The following is a 19,838-nucleotide window of genomic DNA, read 5'->3' on the forward strand; positions in this document are numbered from 1 at the left end:
TGAAAATTATCTTATTTAAATTGTGAACAAATTATATACAGAAAGCATCAAAGACCAATCTTTACACAGCGTGAGTTTATCTGGACAACTAGTTATGAAATCAATGACGCACGTTACACCGCACAATAAAGCTCTTACTGTATGTAGGCCTGCATCACTTTTTACAGCCTATGGTAACTAACATCATTGTGTTTGCAATTGAGAGAGTGCAGAAACTGCAGAATCTTCATTCTCAATGGTCATCACGGCAATATTTTATGTGATGGGAATAGATCTAAATACTTGAAAAACTTCTCACGATTTGTTCATCTCGATAGCTGTAATAAGTAAACATATAATAGCTAGTAAAAGTATTCGAGAGAGTTTCACATGTACTGTAGCCGTTTCATTACACAAGCATGTCAGCCAATCACAGCAGTGGGCGGTTCCACTGAATCCCACAGCAGACACGCCCCTTCAAACAGAGCGTTCAAATGAGAGGCTAAAACCAGGCTAGGCAAATGCCTTTTATTTCTAAATTATGACTATTTTTGATCTAAAAAAACATACTAGCATTATATGGGAAACCCAGGAAACATTATAATAAAATAACCCCATGTCATGGGACCTTTTTGTAAGTGCTGCGGACATCAGTGGAAACTGACATATGGTGGATATTGTCTGTGATATGTATTGTTGCACTCACAAAATAATACTTGATGTAGCATAAAAAAAATGTGATTTATAAATTCAGATGACTTCCAAACACAGCAGCCAGAAATGAAGCACTAGCTGTTCTATCTTCATACAGGGTCACGCTAAGTGTTCAATAATGGTTAAAGTCCCCGTGAACCGGAAGTTGCAAACGATTTTTCTCCAGTGCTGTGACGTATTTCCAAGTGAAACGGAATATTGAACAGAGGGCAGGGTTTGACTCTAGCGCTCCTCCTCTCCATCTCTCGCTCATAGCAAACTAACGGTTTGAGGGGAGTGGTTAAGCGTTTCCCCACCCAAACTGTGAAACCTACGTCATCAGAAAAAGAAACCGTTCCAGACCGGAAGTAACTTTTCAGATTTTGATTAAAGATTACTAAGGTAAAACATTTTTTTAATATATATTCACTTGCACGGATTAATTGTTCACCACAAGACTAGTAATATGGGCTAACAAAGTAAATAGGTTCAATTTTGATTTCACGGGGACTTTAATGTTTACTTCCTGCAGTGTGGTCAATAACATAAAGTGCTCCATCAGTTGCAAAGCCATCTTTTTTATCATGTCTGTGGTTAAATGATATAATTGGCAGTGTCTGGGGATAAAAACATCTTATACTGCACAGAGACAATGTACAAATTGTCTAAGGAGGCACTCTTTTATGAGAGCCGACCTCACACTGGCCAAGAGGTACATCATAAATACCCTGAGATCCTTGGCTCATTAGCTGCTCTTCAGGTCACATTTCACCCAAAAATCACAAGGCAGTTCAACAAATAATACCATAATGTATAAATATTTTAAATTAAACTGAATTAAATTAACACGTGAAACCCTCCACTTTACACATCTTTTAAATCAGGACTCCCTTGAAAAGGAGATTTTTTTGAATCTCAAAGGGAATATTTCCTGTTAAAATAAAGGTGAATAAAATAAAATGTGAATAACTGACCCATACCCTAATGTTGATGAGATTCATCGCTTAAGTATTATTGTTGCATAAACAATAAATGAATAAGAGTATCTTCAGTTTCATAATATAGTTTGCTTGTAATTACTCTCAACATTTAAGAGAACTTTTCTCCAGTGACAATGATTTAGTTGATATCATTGTGTACTGTATGTATGTATGCTTATAAAAATAGACAAAAATCTCTCTACATATATATTCTAAATTCATTTCAAAACAACATATAGAATACTTGGTCTTTAAATTGTAAAGTAGCAATACATTTGACATCTATGTATTTATCCAGGGGGCAAAGGGGGTTTAGCAGACATGGGCTGCTGTAAAAGGTTGTCATATAAAAATGAAATGACAACCCGGTCAACAAGCTGCTGGAAACTCGGATGCCTTGACTGTACATGTAATTATGCCTCTTAATTCACTATATATATATATATATATATATATATATATATATATATATACAGTACACACACAATATATACACACACACACACACACACACACACACACACACACACACACACACAAAATGACTTATTTTTAATATAAAATTGGACTGGATTTTTGTTTCCTTTTATCACAGTCTTCTGACATTCAAATATTAGAAACAACATTGGTTTTGATGCATTGTTAGTTTTTCTGCAGCATCAGATTCAACATGTTCTCCCTCATTTACTGTTCGTGGCTGTTTTTGACTTTTTGATTAAAAAAAAATTGAATCATTAACTTTTTGATTGCAAAGCCATGACACCATATAATCATGCATTTTTGATTGTTGGTGGTTTTCCCTGTTGGGAAGAGGTTAAATTTGTAATGAGAACTCACCTTGATGTGTCTGAGAAAATCAATTTATGCACCTCAAATTGCAAAGTTAATTGCAAAGTGTTTTTTGTTAAGGTTTAGTTTAATGTGTGTGATTTATTTAATGGAAAGCACATTCACTTTTAAGTTGTCTTGCTGTTAATTTTAAATAAATGTAGAGCAAGTAGCTAATCAGTGTCTGCATGTTTCAAACTAGTCGAACATCGCTCTGCATACGTCATCCCCTTTATCGCTCTGATTGGTTTTAGGTCTATCCCTTTTGGAAATAATTTTGTCTATGAAGTTTTGCAAGACCATACCTCAGTTACAACTGAGAACCAGGCTAGTGATTCCGGGGAGTTAAAGCAGAATTTGAGGTAGCATTGTTTTGACCCTAATTACAAGTTTCCAGCTTGTTGACCGGTTTTTCCACCTAGGTTGTGATCCTCAGACACCATAGATTTATTTTTTATATGACAAACTTTTACAGCAGCCCATGTCTGAATTCCTAAAAAAAACAGGTGTTTTGCCCCCTAGGAATATACAAAGAACATTCATTTAGTTAGACATATTATACACTACTCTATAGAACACTTTATACCATGTCTCCAAAATTTTATATTTTTCATATAAAAGTGTTGAAATTTCAAAACTTTCAAATTCAATTCAAATCACAATTTTCAGAATAAATAACCATAACGTGTACTATAACTGAATAATGTAGATTTTAAACCACTTTCCCATAGTGTAAACATACACTATCATTCAAAAGCTGGATTTTGTTTTGTTTTTAAAGGACAACTCCGGCTCAAAATGAACCTTTGGTCTAATAACACATTGGTACCTGGTCAACCGTTCTCTGAGATTTGTTTTCATGATAATCGAATGTAAAGAGTTTTATCTCTAATAACTGTTTAGCGTATTACGCTAGTATCTAGGGCATCATAATGAAAAATAAAAATCGTTAGTTAATACCACTAACAAGGCTCAAAATAGCCCCACACTAACACAGTAACATAAAACTGTGAACACTAAACATAAAACACTACGCTAAACAGTTTTTAGAGATAAAATTCTTAAAATTCGATTATCATGAAAACAAATCTCAGAGAACGGTTGACTAGGTACCAATGTGTTATTGGACCAAAGGTTCATTTTGCACAGGAGTTGTCCTTTAAGTCTACTATGCTCATCAATTTTGTATTTATTTGAGCAAAAATACTGTTAAAAAAAAGTAATATTGTGAAATATTATTATAATTCAAATAACTCTTTTCTATTTTAATATATTTTAGAATTAAGGAGTAATTCACTCCTGTGATGTTAAATCTTTACTTTCAGCACGATTATTCCAGTCTTCATTGTCACATGATTTTTCAGAAATCATTCTAATTTGCTATTTACTGATTTGCTTCTCAAAAAACATTTCTTAGAATTATCTTCTTTTTTTTTAAACCGTTGTGCTGCTTAAAAGTTTTGTGTAAATGTTTGTTATTTTAAATCAATTGAATGCAGCCTTTGCTGAATATAAGTATTATATATATATTTATATATATATATGAAGAGTTCAGATGCAAAAGCCTCTAAATGCCATTTGAAATTTTCTTCTTGAATAATGATTTTTATCAAACTTGTATATTTAAGTTCAGTAATTTCACTTAAATAACAATTAATAGGTAATTATCATTGCCATTTAAGTGAAATTACTGAACTTAAATCTACAAGCTTGATAAAAATGATCATTCTAGAAGAAAATTTCAAATGGCACTTAGAGGCTTTTGCATCTGAACTCTTCATATTTATATATATATTTTATTTATTTATTTATTTTTTTAGCACAGTTGCGCTTCGTCCCGAGTTCAAGTCCTGGCTCTCGGACCTTTCCCGATGCACTATCCCATCCCCCCTACCACCTAAAAGATTTATACAGAATCTTTTTTTTTTATATATATATACAAATCTTAATTGACAAGAATGTTAGCTAGGCTTTTCTGATGCCTATAATATTGTTTTTGTACAAACTAACTGTAATCGTAGAAGGTCCATAGCGTAGCTAGCACATGTTTACAATGTATTCAGTAAACTTGTGTTTGAAGGCACAGTATTTGATTTGACCAAAACCAAATGCTGAACATACCCCAAACACTGATAGAAATATGTTGAGAATTTGCCTTAAGGTGTTTCCTTAGGTTGCTTGTTAGTGTAGCTGTGCACAGTGAGCTCCTTCTCTGAGCTCAGACTGATAGAGGTGGTCTCTTTTCGGCTGTCTTTAGACCTCCTCTCGGTAGGGGAAGAAGACGTTGTGCCTTCCTCCCAGGTGCGGAGAGGGTACACACGGGCATTCTGGCTTGAATGGTGGGTGTGCGCCAGACGCCCGTCTGTCACCGTGAAGCAGCTATCCACGGCGGAGCCTTGACTGACGCGGCCCTGCCCACACAGCGGCCCACAGAGCAGCGCCAGGAACTCCTTGCGTACGCTGCGGTGCATGTAGCCATAGATGTAGGGGTGTAAGCTGCACTGCAGGAAGAAGAGAATGAGCGCCATCGAGGCCAACCAGGGTGGCACCGCTGAGCTGGAGTAAATGGATATCGTGCTCAGGACGCTGTATGGGCCCATGCTGAATACGTAAGATGCCATGATGACAAACACCACTCGCGCCGCCTTACAGTGATAGTGGAAGCGTCTGTGGCGGGTTCTGATGGGATAAGAGGCCGAAAAAGGTCCTTCTGATTGAGGCTGCTGCCTTTGGGGGCTGGAACAGGACGCTTGGCAATCCGGAGGGTGGTTGGATTGTATGGGGTGAACGAGAGCATTCTGCCTCCTTGCCGCCCTGAACACCATCCAGTAGCAGCAAAGCATGATGATCACGGGCAGCCAGAATGAAAGTGCCGACACCAGGGCTGAATACGAGTAGCTAGAGGACCACACAACAGTGCAGGCATTATGGCGGCGGTCGAATTCGATGGTTCCCCATCCATATAGTGGCGGAGTGCTCTGAAGCACGCTGAGAAGCCAGGTGAGAGCAATCAGGTTGGTACCCAGGTGAGGAGTCATTCGGGTGGGGTAGGACAGCGGGTGGATGATGGCCAGGTAGCGATCTACGGACACCACGATGATGGTGTTGACGCCAGCAAATGCGAACAGGTGCATGAGCACAACAAGGGCCAGGCACAGGCGGGCGTCCAGTGGCCAGACCTCGGGCACGGTGGCGGCGATGGCGAAGGGCATGACCAGCACCGTCTGCAGAAGGTCGGCCAGGAGCAGGTTAAGCACGAAGCGGTTGGCGACGTGGAGCAGCTGTGGCTTGCGCTGGAATACCAGCAGCACCACGACGTTTCCAAAAAGTGATGTGCACACGATTGCCGATATGACCACCATCTTTACCGTGCTGTTCACCAGAGACGGCGACAGGGGTGAGCCAGGGTCCCAGGGCACTGTGCTGGAGTTACTGCCCAGAGGTGGTAAGGTGGGCATGTTGACAGAGACAATGTGGGAGATGACGCATTTGTAGTTGTTCAGGTATCCCCAACACCAGCCTGAAAGTCTGATGACTGTTTAATCACTGTTCACACCTTGAGAGAGAGGATGTAACAGAAGGAAAAATGTTCAACACACCCTGATCCTTCTTAGATGAATGAATTCACACTTCTGTAATGTTATTTGAGTCACAGTAAAACAGACATCTGAATGAACTATTGTCTCCTGCCACATACACATGCTTTACATCTATTTCATGATTGAGTCTTTAAGCAGGTGCTCTTTAGGGATGCATGATACAGATATACTGATTTATTTAACTACAATATCGGTTATCAAACAATTAAAATAATTTACTTGTAGGTTATTGGGTGATAATGGATAATTAATTGTGCATGACCTTTTTGTTATCTACACGTCGTTTAATCAAAGTTTATCTTTAAAAACACCAGTAAGCATTCAAAACTACTGATTTTTCATTTTTGTGTCATTTAAATTTAGTCTTATTTATATGGGTAGGCTAATATTAAATATTACATAAATTAATAATAATATATGACATATTTATCAGCTATCTAATAAACTTTGGCTCACTGAATTGGCCAGAATATTAATTGGTGCATCCCTAACACTCCTATACAACTTTATTAAACAAGACCCAATAATAATCTCAGTACATGGTTCCAAAATGTATACTGTAGATACTTGTATAAATCTTGTAGTTTAAAAGAGCATAAACTCCTACTATAAAGACCCAGGATATCCTATCTAGGCTACATATAGTGCTCACTACAGGCTATAATGTATAATATATGCATTTTTATATAGGCCTACTTTCACAAAGATACATACTAGGCTACTTTCTATATCACAATGCATACTACACAATACAGTTGCATGTACAAAATCGTACGCACATTATACTAATCTGAGTGAAATAAAATAGGCTACTTAAAGAGAAAACTGTGTACAGAGACATTTTTAATCCATTTGCATGGCTTAAAGGCTGTGTGCATCGTATCCTACCTTGTCTTGAGTCACTGTTAGTAAGCACGGGCCAAATTATGTGCATCTACTTTTCATGCGAACAATGATAAACAGCTGGAATTCACCGCTGTCATAATTCCATTGTGAACCGCGGACTAAAAGTGGCGCTGGTTTCTCTACGGTACAAATCTCATGCAAAAATAACCAATGAATAGAAGACATTTGCCGTAAAACGATCATTGAAAAGCATCCGCTCGGCTATTTTCGAATGGCTGTCGGTTGTCAGTCGCCTTTGTATCTCTCTCTTCACTGACAGGGCTCCAGTGATGTTCTCCCATTTTAGTCTCCTCAATGTCATCAATAGCAGTCGCGTCCTCTCGCCTCGGCTCCTTGCGAGCAGGACTTCATTCAGAGATGGAGAATAATCAGTCAACCGTTCGCTTGTCGTATCAGAGCAGATATCGTTTCAATAAACCGCCGTGGGTCTGGTGGGCTTTGTTAGTGAACTTGCGCTGGCGCACATGCAGCAGTGTCACAGCGGTTACATGTTACCACACACGGGTTCTGCTCATTAGAGGACTGTAACGCTGGCTGTTGTGCTCTTGGGTGCACAAACCTTCTACAATAAATAACCGTGCTTATCACATCCAGTGGGTAGGCTATAAAAATAAGGTATGCAACATTTGCACACTAGATGACCTTACACTCACAAATGTGAATATATATATATATATATATATATATATATATATATATATATATATATATATATATATATATATATATATATATATATTGCTGTATTAAATTTCAAGTTGCAAACACTTTTGCTTTATTTTATTTATTTTTATTTTTTCGATTCCAAACACTTCTATTAAATTAAGTTATTGGTTGCAGTGTGTTATTATGTTTCAATTTACAAGAATCATAAAAAACCAGACAATGTAATTATAAGCTGTCTAGAGGTGAAAGTCTGTTTGATTGAACAGAAAATAGAGAATTGTGTGCTGTAGAGACTGCCAAACAGAAAAAAGACTTGGGATAATCAATAGCCGCATTTCCACTGCCGTTCCACCAGGGCCGAGCCATGCTAGTTTTATGCGAGACGCCCATAAAAACCGAGACGCCCATAAAAACCGAGCGTTTATAAGCTAGGCTCAAAACTAGGGTAAAAAATAGCCTATTACTTATTCATTTTGCAAAACACCAAGCGAACGTCATAAGTTGACCTTAGACAACAATATAATAAAATTTAAAAAGCCAGTTCATGACCCCTTTAAATGCAAAATGGAAAAAGGGGAGCCCAGAGAAGGAACTTTCCATGGTTCTATTGGATGCACGGTGTGCTGGGTGCTGTTGACAGCAGCCCTTGGAAGTAACTTAGATGGACAAAACATCTATTTTTCTGTTTTCCTAAATGCCTTAAAAATTTTTGTAAATTTGTGTAGAGAGCAAAATGCGTCTCCCGCGCCGGACTAAGTGAAAAGGGTGAAATAGGGACTGCACTTTGAAACACGCTGGGTGGCGAAGGTGACAGGGTAGGAAAAGGAGAGCGGGATAGAGGGACCGCTTGCTCGGTCTGTCTCAACCTCTTAGATGGAGTGGAGCTCTCCTTTTTTCTGATCAGAGGGTCAGGAACGGCTCGAGAAAGCTGGAGCAGCCGGTTTGTTGGACCGCTTCAACTGAAGACGCCTGTGAGGTCGCTGGTTAGGAATGTCGAGGTTGTTGAAGTCAGTGGCTGCTGCATTAGTCAAACGAGCAGAGAAAGCCTTCTTCCTGGATCTGTAAATCTCATGATGCAGGGCAGCTTTCACAAAACCCATTCTACCCCTAGCCATTTACGCAAACGGGGTTTCGAATTGTGTGCTGAACATTATAGAAAGAGGCTATTCGCTACAGTTAGCTCAATGCCCTCGGCGCAGCACAGCGCACATCAAATCCACGGTAAAAACAGAAGTAGTACACCTACTTCGAGCTGAAATAGCAACCTTATTGAGCAAAGGGGCAATAGAGCCTTTATCTCTAGCTCAGAGCAAAGGGGGCCTGAGCAAAGGGGGACCCATTCTAGATCTAAGACATCTGAATGCCAGTTCAGAATGCTTACAACCAGGAAAAACCTCGCGCAGATTTGCCAAGGGGACTGGTTTGTGTCAATAGATCTGAAGGACGCTCATTTCCAGATACAGATAGTGTCATGTCACAGGAGTTTTTTTTTAGATTCGCCTTCAAATATCAATATACAGTTCTACAGTTCGGCTTGTCTCTTGCACCCCGTACCTTTACGATGTGCATGGAGGCGGCGCTCGCACCTCTGAAACTTCGGGGCATAAGAGTTTTGAACTACTTGGACGATTGGCTGATTCTAGCTCAATCTCATTCAGAGCTCATAGAACACAGGACCGTGTTACTCGAACATCTCAAGAAACTGGGTCTCACAGTCAATTGGGCGAAAAATCACACTGTTTCCCAGTCAGAAAATAATTTTCCTGGGCACAGAGCTGAGCTTGCTGTCTATGACAGTGCGGCTGTTGCCAGAGACTGAATATTCTGCGCCTCACGAAATCCGTCCGCCGCGGTGCTAGTCCTGCTCAGGAGGTTTCAGAAAATGCTGGCCCTAATGGCCTAAGCATCATCAGTACTCCAGCTGGGCCTGATCCACATGAGCCCACTGCAGTTTTGGCTCAAAGCGTGAGTAGCACCTCAAGCTTGGGCTTCTGGTCAGCTTTGCCTCAGGGTCAATCAGGAATGTATCACAGCCCTGAAACCTTTGAGAGCGACCGACTGGTACCAGTCTGGTGTAAACCTGGGGACTTCCTCGAGTGTGCAGGTGGTGTCCACGGACCCCCCCACCTCGGGATGGGACGATCAGAACGAGAAAAGCTCCTTCATATAAACTGTCTGGGAATGTTTGCAGTCGACAACACGCTGAGGCGCTTTTGTCCCAGAATAAGAGGTTACCACGTCTTAGTCCGCTTGGACAACATGTCGGTGGTATCCTACATAAATTGCCAGTGCGGCATCCAGTCTCAAAACCTTTTCAAACTGACAGAACGCATCCTGGTCTGGGCTCAGCATAATCTGCGCTCACTGAGAGCAGTGTACGTGCCTGGCTCCCAGGATTTGGCTATTCGAATAATAGACCAGATTTGGCTGGTCTCTGCACCCGCAGACAATCCTCTTGCTCTGGGAGAAGTTCGGCAGACCACAGATAGATCTATTCGCGTCCCAGGAGAATGCTCACTGCCCAAAATTCTTCTCAAAGATTAAGGATGCACTGGCCCATGTCTGGCCCAGCTGCCCGCTCTATGCCTTTCCCCCAGTCTCGCTCCCTCCTCAAGTGTTCAGGGAAACCAGATGCTCTGTGCTCCTTGTGGCTCTGCTCTGGACGAACCAGGAATGGTTCCCAGTCCTAATGCAGCTAACGCGCACTGCCTCATGGCTGATTCCGACGAGGAAAGACTTCCTCTCTCAGGCCAAGGGCTAAATTTGGCATCCTCACCCGGAATGGTGGGACCTGCACGCATCGGCCATCAACAGGTACCCGCAAACCTCCCCATGGGAGAGCTGAACACCATCATGCAGGCCAGAGCACCGTCTACCAGATGTCTCTATACCTCAAAGTGATCAGTGTTTGTTAACTGGTGCAAAACCCGAAGTTTTCCACCCACAAGGAGCGGAGTAACGGAAGTACTTTCCTTCCTTCAAGAGATACTGGATAAGGACAGGTCCCCATTCACGCTTAGTCTATGTGGCGGCCATAGCAGTGTTTACAAAACCTGCATCTGGCCTGCCACTGGGGAAATCTGGTCATTCGTTTCCTAAAATGAGCTAAGAGGATGAATCTTCCCTGACCCCCCTCTATCCCCATGTGGGACCTTTCCATGGTGCTAGAAGCCCTGAAAGGAGCCCGATTCAAGCCGATCCAGACATCGAATATGAAACACTTGTCTTTCAAAACAGTGTTTCTCATGGCTCTTGCGTCAGTAAAACGCATATGGGATCTGCAAGCACTCTCAATAAGCGCAACATGTCTGGAATTTGGGCCTAACGACTCAAAAGTCATACTCAAACCAAGACACGGATCCGTGCCTAAATCCCTCAACACACCGTTTAGGGCCCAGGTTATCTCCCTGTCTGCCCTATACCGGTTCATAAGGAGGAGAAAAGCACAGGCCTCCTTTGCCCAGTTAGGGTGTTAAAGGCCTACATATCTCGCTCGTCTGTTTTCAGACAGACTGAGCAGCTTTTCGTTTTGTTCAGCGGTCGCGCTAAGGGCCTAGCTTCGAAACAAACCCTATACAGATGGATAGTTGATACCATAGCAATGGCATACACTACAAAGGGACTTGAGTGCCCTTTAGATGGTAGAGCACACTCCACCAGAGGCATGGCCTCATCGTGGGCGTGGTCTAGTGGGATCTTTTACAAGATATCTGTATGGCGGCAGGCTGGGCCTCCCTGTCTACATTTATAAGGTTTTATAACCTATAAGTTCCCGCCTAACCAAATTGCTTGCTTGAGCACTGCTCAACGGGCTGTGAGTTTTTCCCAAGGCAAAATATTGCCCATACTGTCACTCAGTACTGGCCGAAGTTTTTCTCTTCACCCTGACTGTGTTCGACACTGTTATATGAATAGCCTTTCTTGTGGCAACACAATGAGCATGTGAGTTAAAGACACCTACAATAAATGCCTTTTCAGAATTGCTTCTGTGTCACCTCTGCAGTGCAGTGCTGGTATCATCCAAGACAGGTTTGAAAACCCCAGTAAAATTGATAAAACACACTATAGATCTGCAATCTATATGCCAAAATGAATGACTGTTTTCAGTGATCAAACATATCAAGTATCAAACATGTGTTCATCTTCTATTTCATTCAAACTCACACCATTTATTTAGCCAATGTTATGTCTCACTTAGTCAGACAGCCCAAACAAACAGACAGATTGCAAATATCACAGATTGATAGATAATGTGTTTTACACATTATTTTAAAGGGCCACACGTATAATTATTTTACATTTACTGTCCACGATGATAATTAATGTATACAACTTATTCATCTTTATTAGCTATTATTAGTGTTTTCCGATACCAGAGGTACTGATTGGTACTGCCATTGTAATGTTTTTTTTATCAAGACCGCTATTAATGTGCTGTTGGTGTTTAGTACCATCTAGCGTATGAAGAGTGGAATTGCAACTGAAGTTTATGTCTTATTTAGCCAATTCATTATTATTTACATCGTCTAGATTGGATCATTGGTATTTCTATAATTCCACATCTTTGAGTTACAATATACCTTTTCATAAGTCCATATATGTGAAATTTAATATGCTAATAACACAAATTTAACTCTCATTTTCTCTAAATTCCTCTCCTTTCCATTCTCAGGGAGATTTATTTACTGAACAAAGCAAAGAAAAATGTATTACACTGAATGTATGTGTATGAATCCACATTGTGAACAATAATAGATTACTTTTTATTATACTAGAAACATCCTAAATCGGAATCGGTTTAGTAACAATGGTAATTTCACTACGTATGGAGAACTTTGATTTGATTTGATAAGATTTTGTCAAATCTTAAGTCAAGAATTAAGAAGCTTCTTTAATACAGCCCCTGCCTTTATCACAGAGATCAATATCCAAAGTGATCATAAACACTGATTAAGTTGTGTGATGCTACAGTTAATACAAACTGTATTATATTGTACTATTATATTGTAAATGTCCTATATTTCTGCATTTACCATATCTTCTTAAACTAATTGTGATGGCCACTTTCTGACCACTTCTCCAGCACAGAGAGAGCAGTGACAGAACGATTCTGGTGCTCACATCTAAACAAACAGAAGCCCTACAATGACCAGCACCTTTTAATAGCTCCCATTGACATTCCCAGATCACAAAATGCTGTTTGTAAGAATGCTCAAACAGTTTAGACGTGATTACTTATGTTTTCCCTAGAAGGTGATTACTTTGCCACTCTTGGCAGCCATTGTCACATTCTGGTGCTTCCCATTCATGCAACCGGACCACAGGCACAAAGGAACGAAGTGCTCGATTGATGACAGTCCTCAGTGGGCCAAAGGAAGACATTAAAACTACTTGTATGGGGCTCTTTCAGGAGATTAACTTACTATGAGGGCTACCTGCCATGGACCCATTGCTTGCATTCATGAAGCCAGTACAAAGGCCTTTATTTTTTAGCCAAGGCCACAGCTGCATGAAAGCCCAGACTGAATAGGGTAATGACCACAAAAAACAACAAACCTCAAGTGTGTAAAAATAAAGTGTCTTCTTAGATGTAAGCCTCCTTTCAGAGGAAGGTGATTCCGCATTGAGGATAGCAAATAACTCCGGTCTAATTAATTTCAGAGGAGTGGTGTTGTAAGGAAAGACGACATAAAGGAACAAAGTAGACTTTAATTAAATCTCCCTATCTGACAGGCGGCCCTGAAACATACACACATCACAAGGCCGGTCTAGCAGGAGGTGTCCGATTTGCTGTATGTCTGGGCCCCAAACATACGACAGATCGAGCACAAAGACTGCAGATGGAGACAGAACGGCAGTTATAAAACATGAAAAAGAACAACAAATTTAAAGGAATTACGACGTTTCTGGATACATAACATAAAAAACAATCAATCTACCACATATTTGTTTAGCTATTTACATAAATACACTTAAAAAAAGTGATAATGATGTTGTAGTTGAGAGCACCAGAAGAAGAGCACCAAAGGGTTGATCAGCAGGATTAGTGAAGGTCACCCTTCACCTCGTTACACAAAGACTATATGGAGAGCTTTGTGCCAGCACTCAGAAGTCCATCAAAGCCTCATTCGCTCTGTCCATCTCTACCTCCTGGAGGGTGTGCGCGACCACCCTGGCCTCAAAGAAAACACTGCACACCATTTTGGACAATAGTGATAGTGTCTGTTTGAGAGCGAGAGAAAGGAGGGAGGCCAGTAAGAACGCATGTGTGTGCACATTGAGGTGAAATTACGCCATTATCTCATGGTTGTAGCCGAGAAAGCAAGGCGACTGAATAGAGTCTTCTTGAAGACACGCAGCACCACGTAGAGCGCACCAGAGGGAGGGCCCGGGCGCTTTGCTCGTGCTTACTGAGTGGAAATGCTCTGACAGGTGTGCCATTGTATGAGTATGGGTGTGTGAGCGTTCCAGGGGAGTCTCGTTTCTGCTAATGTGTTTATCGCCAGTTGTTTTTTTTTTTTTTGCCTGCTTGCCTCTCCTCCTGTCTACTTCCGCCGTCCCCTCAGGAACTGGTTGAAAAGAGAAAGCCTCTCTTGCACAGTTGGCTGGACCTCTTCTAATGAGTCAGACAGGCAGTGCTAGTCACCATTCAGACGCACAGACAGGTCAGAGAATGAGCAGAGAAGGAGGAAAAAATGGTGTGAGAGCAAGAACGTGACAGAAAGCAGGAAGCGGTGAATAGCATTCTACAGGAAGCACTAAAGGAGTTTGTATCCGTTTAGGCCCTGGGCCTATAATTCGATCGGCCCGATTGGATGTATGCTGGATGAAGCTGTGGGTGAGAGCGGGTAACTATCTGTTTGCTTCTCTGTTGATATATGTAGCTTCCTGACTGGTATCTAAGCTCCTCCAGTAGTTTTAAAACATTGATCCAATGATACTCTACAATTAGGCCTATAAAAGCAATGCCTAATACATTGACTGAAAAAGTTCTAATCTTTAGCAGAATTCGAAGATAGAATTAAACAACTCTTTTGGATGACCTCCTAAACGTCAAAATAATTTAGTTTCAAAGTATTTGATCTACAACGATTTAAGTTATTAATGCTGCAGTTCTACACGTGGCCACTGGATGTCAGGGTTTGCTCACCCCAGAGGCGCGTCTGCTCGCAGCCCCTTGGGGAGTTTTAGCGAGCGCACATGGTGTGACAGCTTCCCTAGGAAGTTTGGGTGACATTTGCTTCACTTAATGACACAAGCTAATTAATCATTAGCGATCCCAGAGGTATTCCTTTTAGAGAGGCTTTGTCTGCCTGCTCCCAGCAGGAGGCCGCAGCCCCAACATGTTATGTATGCATATGTTTAATTGCCGTGTTCCACACTGAAGACATTTTAATTTTCTACTTTTTATAGGTTCTGATTGGACTCGAGGAGTTGTTCTCGATCGATTAAACTGAATCTCAATTTACACTCTTAAAAATAAACGTTCTTTATTGGCATTGATGATTCAGTGAAGAACGTTAACATCATGGAACCTTTCCATTGCACAAAAGGGTTCTTTATAAAGATGCAATTTAAAAACATTCTTTTGATTATTAAACTGTTCTTCACGCTAAGAAAAAAATAGTTATTTTAAGAATTAATTGCTGAAAGGTTCATTGTAGAACCCAAAGAACCTTTCCGCTATATGGCAATGCTGTGAAGAAAAAAAACCTTTTAGAACCATTTTCAAGTGTGAAACCATAATATACAGGGAAGAACTGACAGAAGATGGTTTACTAAACTTTGTTGTCATATCTCGGCCTAAAACATGTTTTGCTCTGTGAGGTTTGCTGAGTTGAGGCAGACATCATTACCCATTAAAAGTTCAATCTAATCTTGAAAGAGGGTGCCAGAGACTCCAATCTGGCTGAAACTAGAAATGTGTAAAAGCTATTAAAAATAGTTTGAATGTTCTAGGAGTTTCTCTCTTTATGAGTTATGGTGGACGACTCAGCTCATTTGTGTATCTACGAGATAGGTGGGCCTTATTATTTTCAATATGTTTCTATTATTTATCTCATAAGCTGGCAGTTTGTTAGGGGTTGTTTTGGAGAGACCTGACCTGCTGGGGTTACATAGCTTTAAAGCACCATCCTTGACCTTGAAGAGACAGGTCAGTCATCCACCATAGTATATAGGCGCCGATCCCCGATGGCCGAGCACCCATGGAAAAAACAGAGATATTCATATTTAATATTAAGGATTAAAAAAAAAAATCAAATGAGATTCGGGAACCTCTCTAAATTGATTTGTGGATCTCACATCGGGTCCTGCCAGTTTGTACACATAATTCTACCATTATATTTAGAATTACAACATAAATACTTGATACCAAAGCTTGTGCTTTGTTTTTTTTGTTGTTTGTTTTGCACAATGATACATTTCATTTGAAGTAACTGGGCACCCACTGGTAGAAACATAAATTGATGCCTAGAATGAACCATAGTGCTTGGTGTAGATATCTGCAAATCTCCTTGCAGGCATGAGGGTTGTGTGTTATTCAGAACTGAATTGAGAATAAATTCCTGACTTTCAATCGAAGAATGTATAATGCAGAATTGCAATTTGAATTGGAATGTATGAAAATAGAATTAAATAAATTAAACTTTTTTTTTTTGAAAAGTTGAAAAGTTTAAATCCTTTAAAAGATTAAAGATGTATAGCCATAAATACTGGATGGATGGATAGGAAAATAGATAGATTGGTAGATTAAGTTTTCTGGTAAAATGCTGTTCAGAACTTTTCATCATACCTTTCTGTCTGCCCCCAAAAGAAGAAAACGTGTTTTCAATATGCTCACTCTGCAAAACTGGTAGAAGGGCTCATCAATAAATTAATTTTTTTAGCTTTGTAAGCAACCCCCCCTACTGATCATGGCATACTATGTCCAGCTGCTACTGGCAGCAGAAGAATGCCAACAAAACAATTAATCCAATTAATCAGTCATGTACTCTTTGTCTACTCTACACTTTTTGTGAACGAATTGCACATTTTGACTTTAATGTCAAGATTTTTCACAACTCCAAAAAGTTTTTTCCATACACTGTCGCCTTTTGGCATGTCTGCCATTTTGTGATTGTAGGGCCGAGACGCAGCGTTATACTTATTGTGCTCTGGCTCTATTACATGTGTGCTGCTATAGAAGAGAATGAATAATTCTCTTTCATAGCCATCTCATCATTAATGTGAAACAAAGGAGAGCTAGGCCTTTCCCACTCTGCCAGGTGCCATTTAACATCACTTGGATGTACAAGGACTTCTTCATATCCACTTAAATCAGGGGAAGATTTCATTTCAGCAGAGACAAAAAGTAATTAAGCCGCTAACCAACAACACTTTTAGGGCATTTTTCACCAAATAGCTTCAGTGGGTGGGGGAATTGCATTGGACATTAACGAATCTAATGAAGCACTTTTAAAAACAACAAGACTTGCTCACTTTATTATAGGCTACACAGAGAAGTTGATGTCCCAAAGGACATTATGCTAAGATGCATAATGCAATCCCAAAGTAAAATGCCATTTGATTTTTCAATTCACAAGTCAAAAAGTCAGCACTTCAAAAGTTCTTCATTTTACCTTTCTTCACTTCTCATTCATATCTATTCTTTTGGCATAATGGAGTCAAACCACACCTGGTGCCAACAACCTGACATGCCCTAAGTGTCTGTGAGCCCACCCGTGGCGAGCCGGATGGAGGCATTCAAACAAATCACCATATTCGAGGACCTGGAAGTTCTGCCGCCACAAGCACAGGAACACCTCATTCCCTGGAGAGCTTCGTCTGGAAGTTTTCAGACCCTCCCCGTCTCCTCAGCCAATCATTGGGTCATCTTCAATTACGCGACGCTCGGGCACAACAAGGTGCGGTGCCTCAGAGTTGCCTCCCCCCTCTAGGTTGTTTGTGCCCAGAAACATATTTAGACATGCACGCTACATGCGCTTACGTCTCAGCAGGAGGCCACCGTGAGACACATCAAGACGAGTAAGGCTTATCTCGAACAGTGGAGGCTACATGTCCCCGCATGACACACACAGTCAGCGAGCAAAGAGCCTGCTTATCAACGATGAATCAACATCATTGCCTGTCAAAAGTTCAATTTAAACTTGAAAGAGGCTGCCAGAGACTCCGATCCTGCTGATACTAGAAACGTGTGAAGCAGTTATGAAATAGTTTGACACTTTGCAGAGCCCTTTCCGGCTGAGGCCTCCATTCACTCGGCATCTATCAAGCTTCATGCGTGAAATCACCTTTTGGAGTCAGCAAGTGGAAAAATTTGTAACGGAGCCCTGAAGGATAGCTTATTTACACAGTTGTTTATGGTTAATCAAAGTGCAGCAAACTTTCACTCTCTATGGCATTGCCGCCTTTTAGCAGTGGTTCTTTCAAGATATTGTGGGGTGGGGCATGGTGTTGGGTGTGATTCTCTATCTTTGGGAACCCCGCAATTACATCTGGCACAACTCTGCATGAAATAACGCTTCATAAGCCTTTGTACGACTGTGCTTTGAAGCGCCCGGGCCCTCTGTAAGTTGCCTTTTTGTCTCCCTCGTATCCCCCTTTCAACCCCCTCTCCCACCCATTGGAGACAGAAGACAGAATGCGATGTGTCGTCTTTTCTTGCCGCACAAAAGCTCAGTGCATTTGACACACCTTGCCAGCACAAAGGATAAAAAGCGAGGCGAGGCTTGGACACGCAGGACGCCACTGCTAGGCCCGATAAAGACGCTTCAAAAAGTCGAGCCATGAGGAACCAGGGCCCTCTTCTTCTCCCTCTCTTTCTTTTTTCCTTAAGACCCTGCAGTGCGAAAGAAAGAAAGAAAGAAAGAAAGAAAGAAAGAAAGAAAGAAAGAAAGAAAGAAAGAAAGAAAGAAAGAAAGAAAGAAAGAAAGAAAGAAAGAAAGAAAGAAAGAAAGAAAGAAAGAAAGAAAGAAAGAAAGAAAGAAAGAAAGAAAGAAAGAAAGAAAGAAAGAAATATTTATTAAAATTTCAGCCTTCATATTGATAGGCACATATCTGAATGCAAATAGAGTTGAATAATGGTAAAATTGGTTAACATGGGAATTCTGATGCACATGTGTATTCTTGAGTGTAGATGTGTGTGTGCAGAGATCAAATTTCCATTCAAGTTCAATAAAAACTGAAATCATCTATATTAGTCAGTCAGTGTTCACGAGGAAAACCAGGAATTTTTACTTTAAAGTCAGCATGAAATGAAACTTCACTTCATCTATTTTCTAAATGCATCTTATTGGTTTTATTGTGAACAATTCATCTGTGATGTTTAATATTTGAACTTTTTTGACCTTGTAATTTTTAGCCAAAATGTCAAAACTCTTGCGGTGAAACGCTGACGTCCATGCAAAGCTGGGTAGGTCTCTATTCACTTCTATAATCGTTATTACAAAGCAAACGGACTACATGAGTACTGTATAATGTTGTATTTATTAGCAGCGTGTGCTAGCGTATCAACAACCGGTATGAGAACCGAAATCATAACCTAAAACATTATAAAACGGTCTAACGTTAACTAGTATAACTTCACACTTACAGTAAGGTTAGGAGTAAAAAAAGATGTGCTTGTTGATTTTTGCGGGGTTTAGCTGACTGAGGACGTCCCTACAGTTTAAACCAAACACGACACTTGTCACTGTCAGGATTTGACTTCGGTTTTGGGAAGGGAAAAAACGGACACCCCCCTCCAACCTCTCTGGGAAACGCGTATCTGAGTTGCAAATGCCCGAGGCACAACGTTTAACCATATTTTGGATAAAACTTCGACGGTAATAGCCTGCCGAGACCAAAAATATGAGACGCCTGTGTTGAAAGTCAATGGAGCGCAGTGAAAAACTGTCGGACCTCTGTGGGAGCTGGTTCTTGGCTGGGCTGTGATTGGTCAATCTACATTCTAGGGCGTGGCTTAGCCAAAGGTGAATTGTCTGTGAGCTCACATTAATTTTTGAGTGCAACATCCACATGTCAAAATCCATTTAACATCAGCTGGACTGAAAGCTGGACATCACAATACTGGAAAAAAAGATGTCACTACTTCCAATACATCACAACTTAAAATTTGTTATCATGACAACATACTGGGAATGTCTTAATAACCCATTAATAAACATACTAAATGTTTTGAAATTTA

General features: G+C 40.6%; 1 protein-coding gene across 1 annotated transcript; it reads right to left on the minus strand.

The window, feature by feature from the left end:
* Positions 1-4,415: 4,415 nt before the first annotated feature.
* Positions 4,416-7,542, minus strand: gpr101 (G protein-coupled receptor 101). Its single transcript, XM_039665770.2, has 2 exons — positions 6,968-7,542; positions 4,416-6,036 (listed from the first exon to the last, which is right to left on the minus strand). Exon 2 carries the CDS (start codon positions 5,936-5,938, stop codon positions 4,637-4,639), a length of 1,302 nt encoding a protein of 433 aa, XP_039521704.2. The 5' UTR covers positions 5,939-6,036; positions 6,968-7,542; the 3' UTR covers positions 4,416-4,636.
* Between the last annotated feature and the right edge of the window lie 12,296 nt (positions 7,543-19,838).

Source organism: Pimephales promelas, chromosome 9 (genome assembly GCF_988280905.1).
Source record: "Pimephales promelas chromosome 9, fPimPro1.hap1.1, whole genome shotgun sequence".
NCBI lineage: Eukaryota > Metazoa > Chordata > Actinopteri > Cypriniformes > Leuciscidae > Pimephales > Pimephales promelas.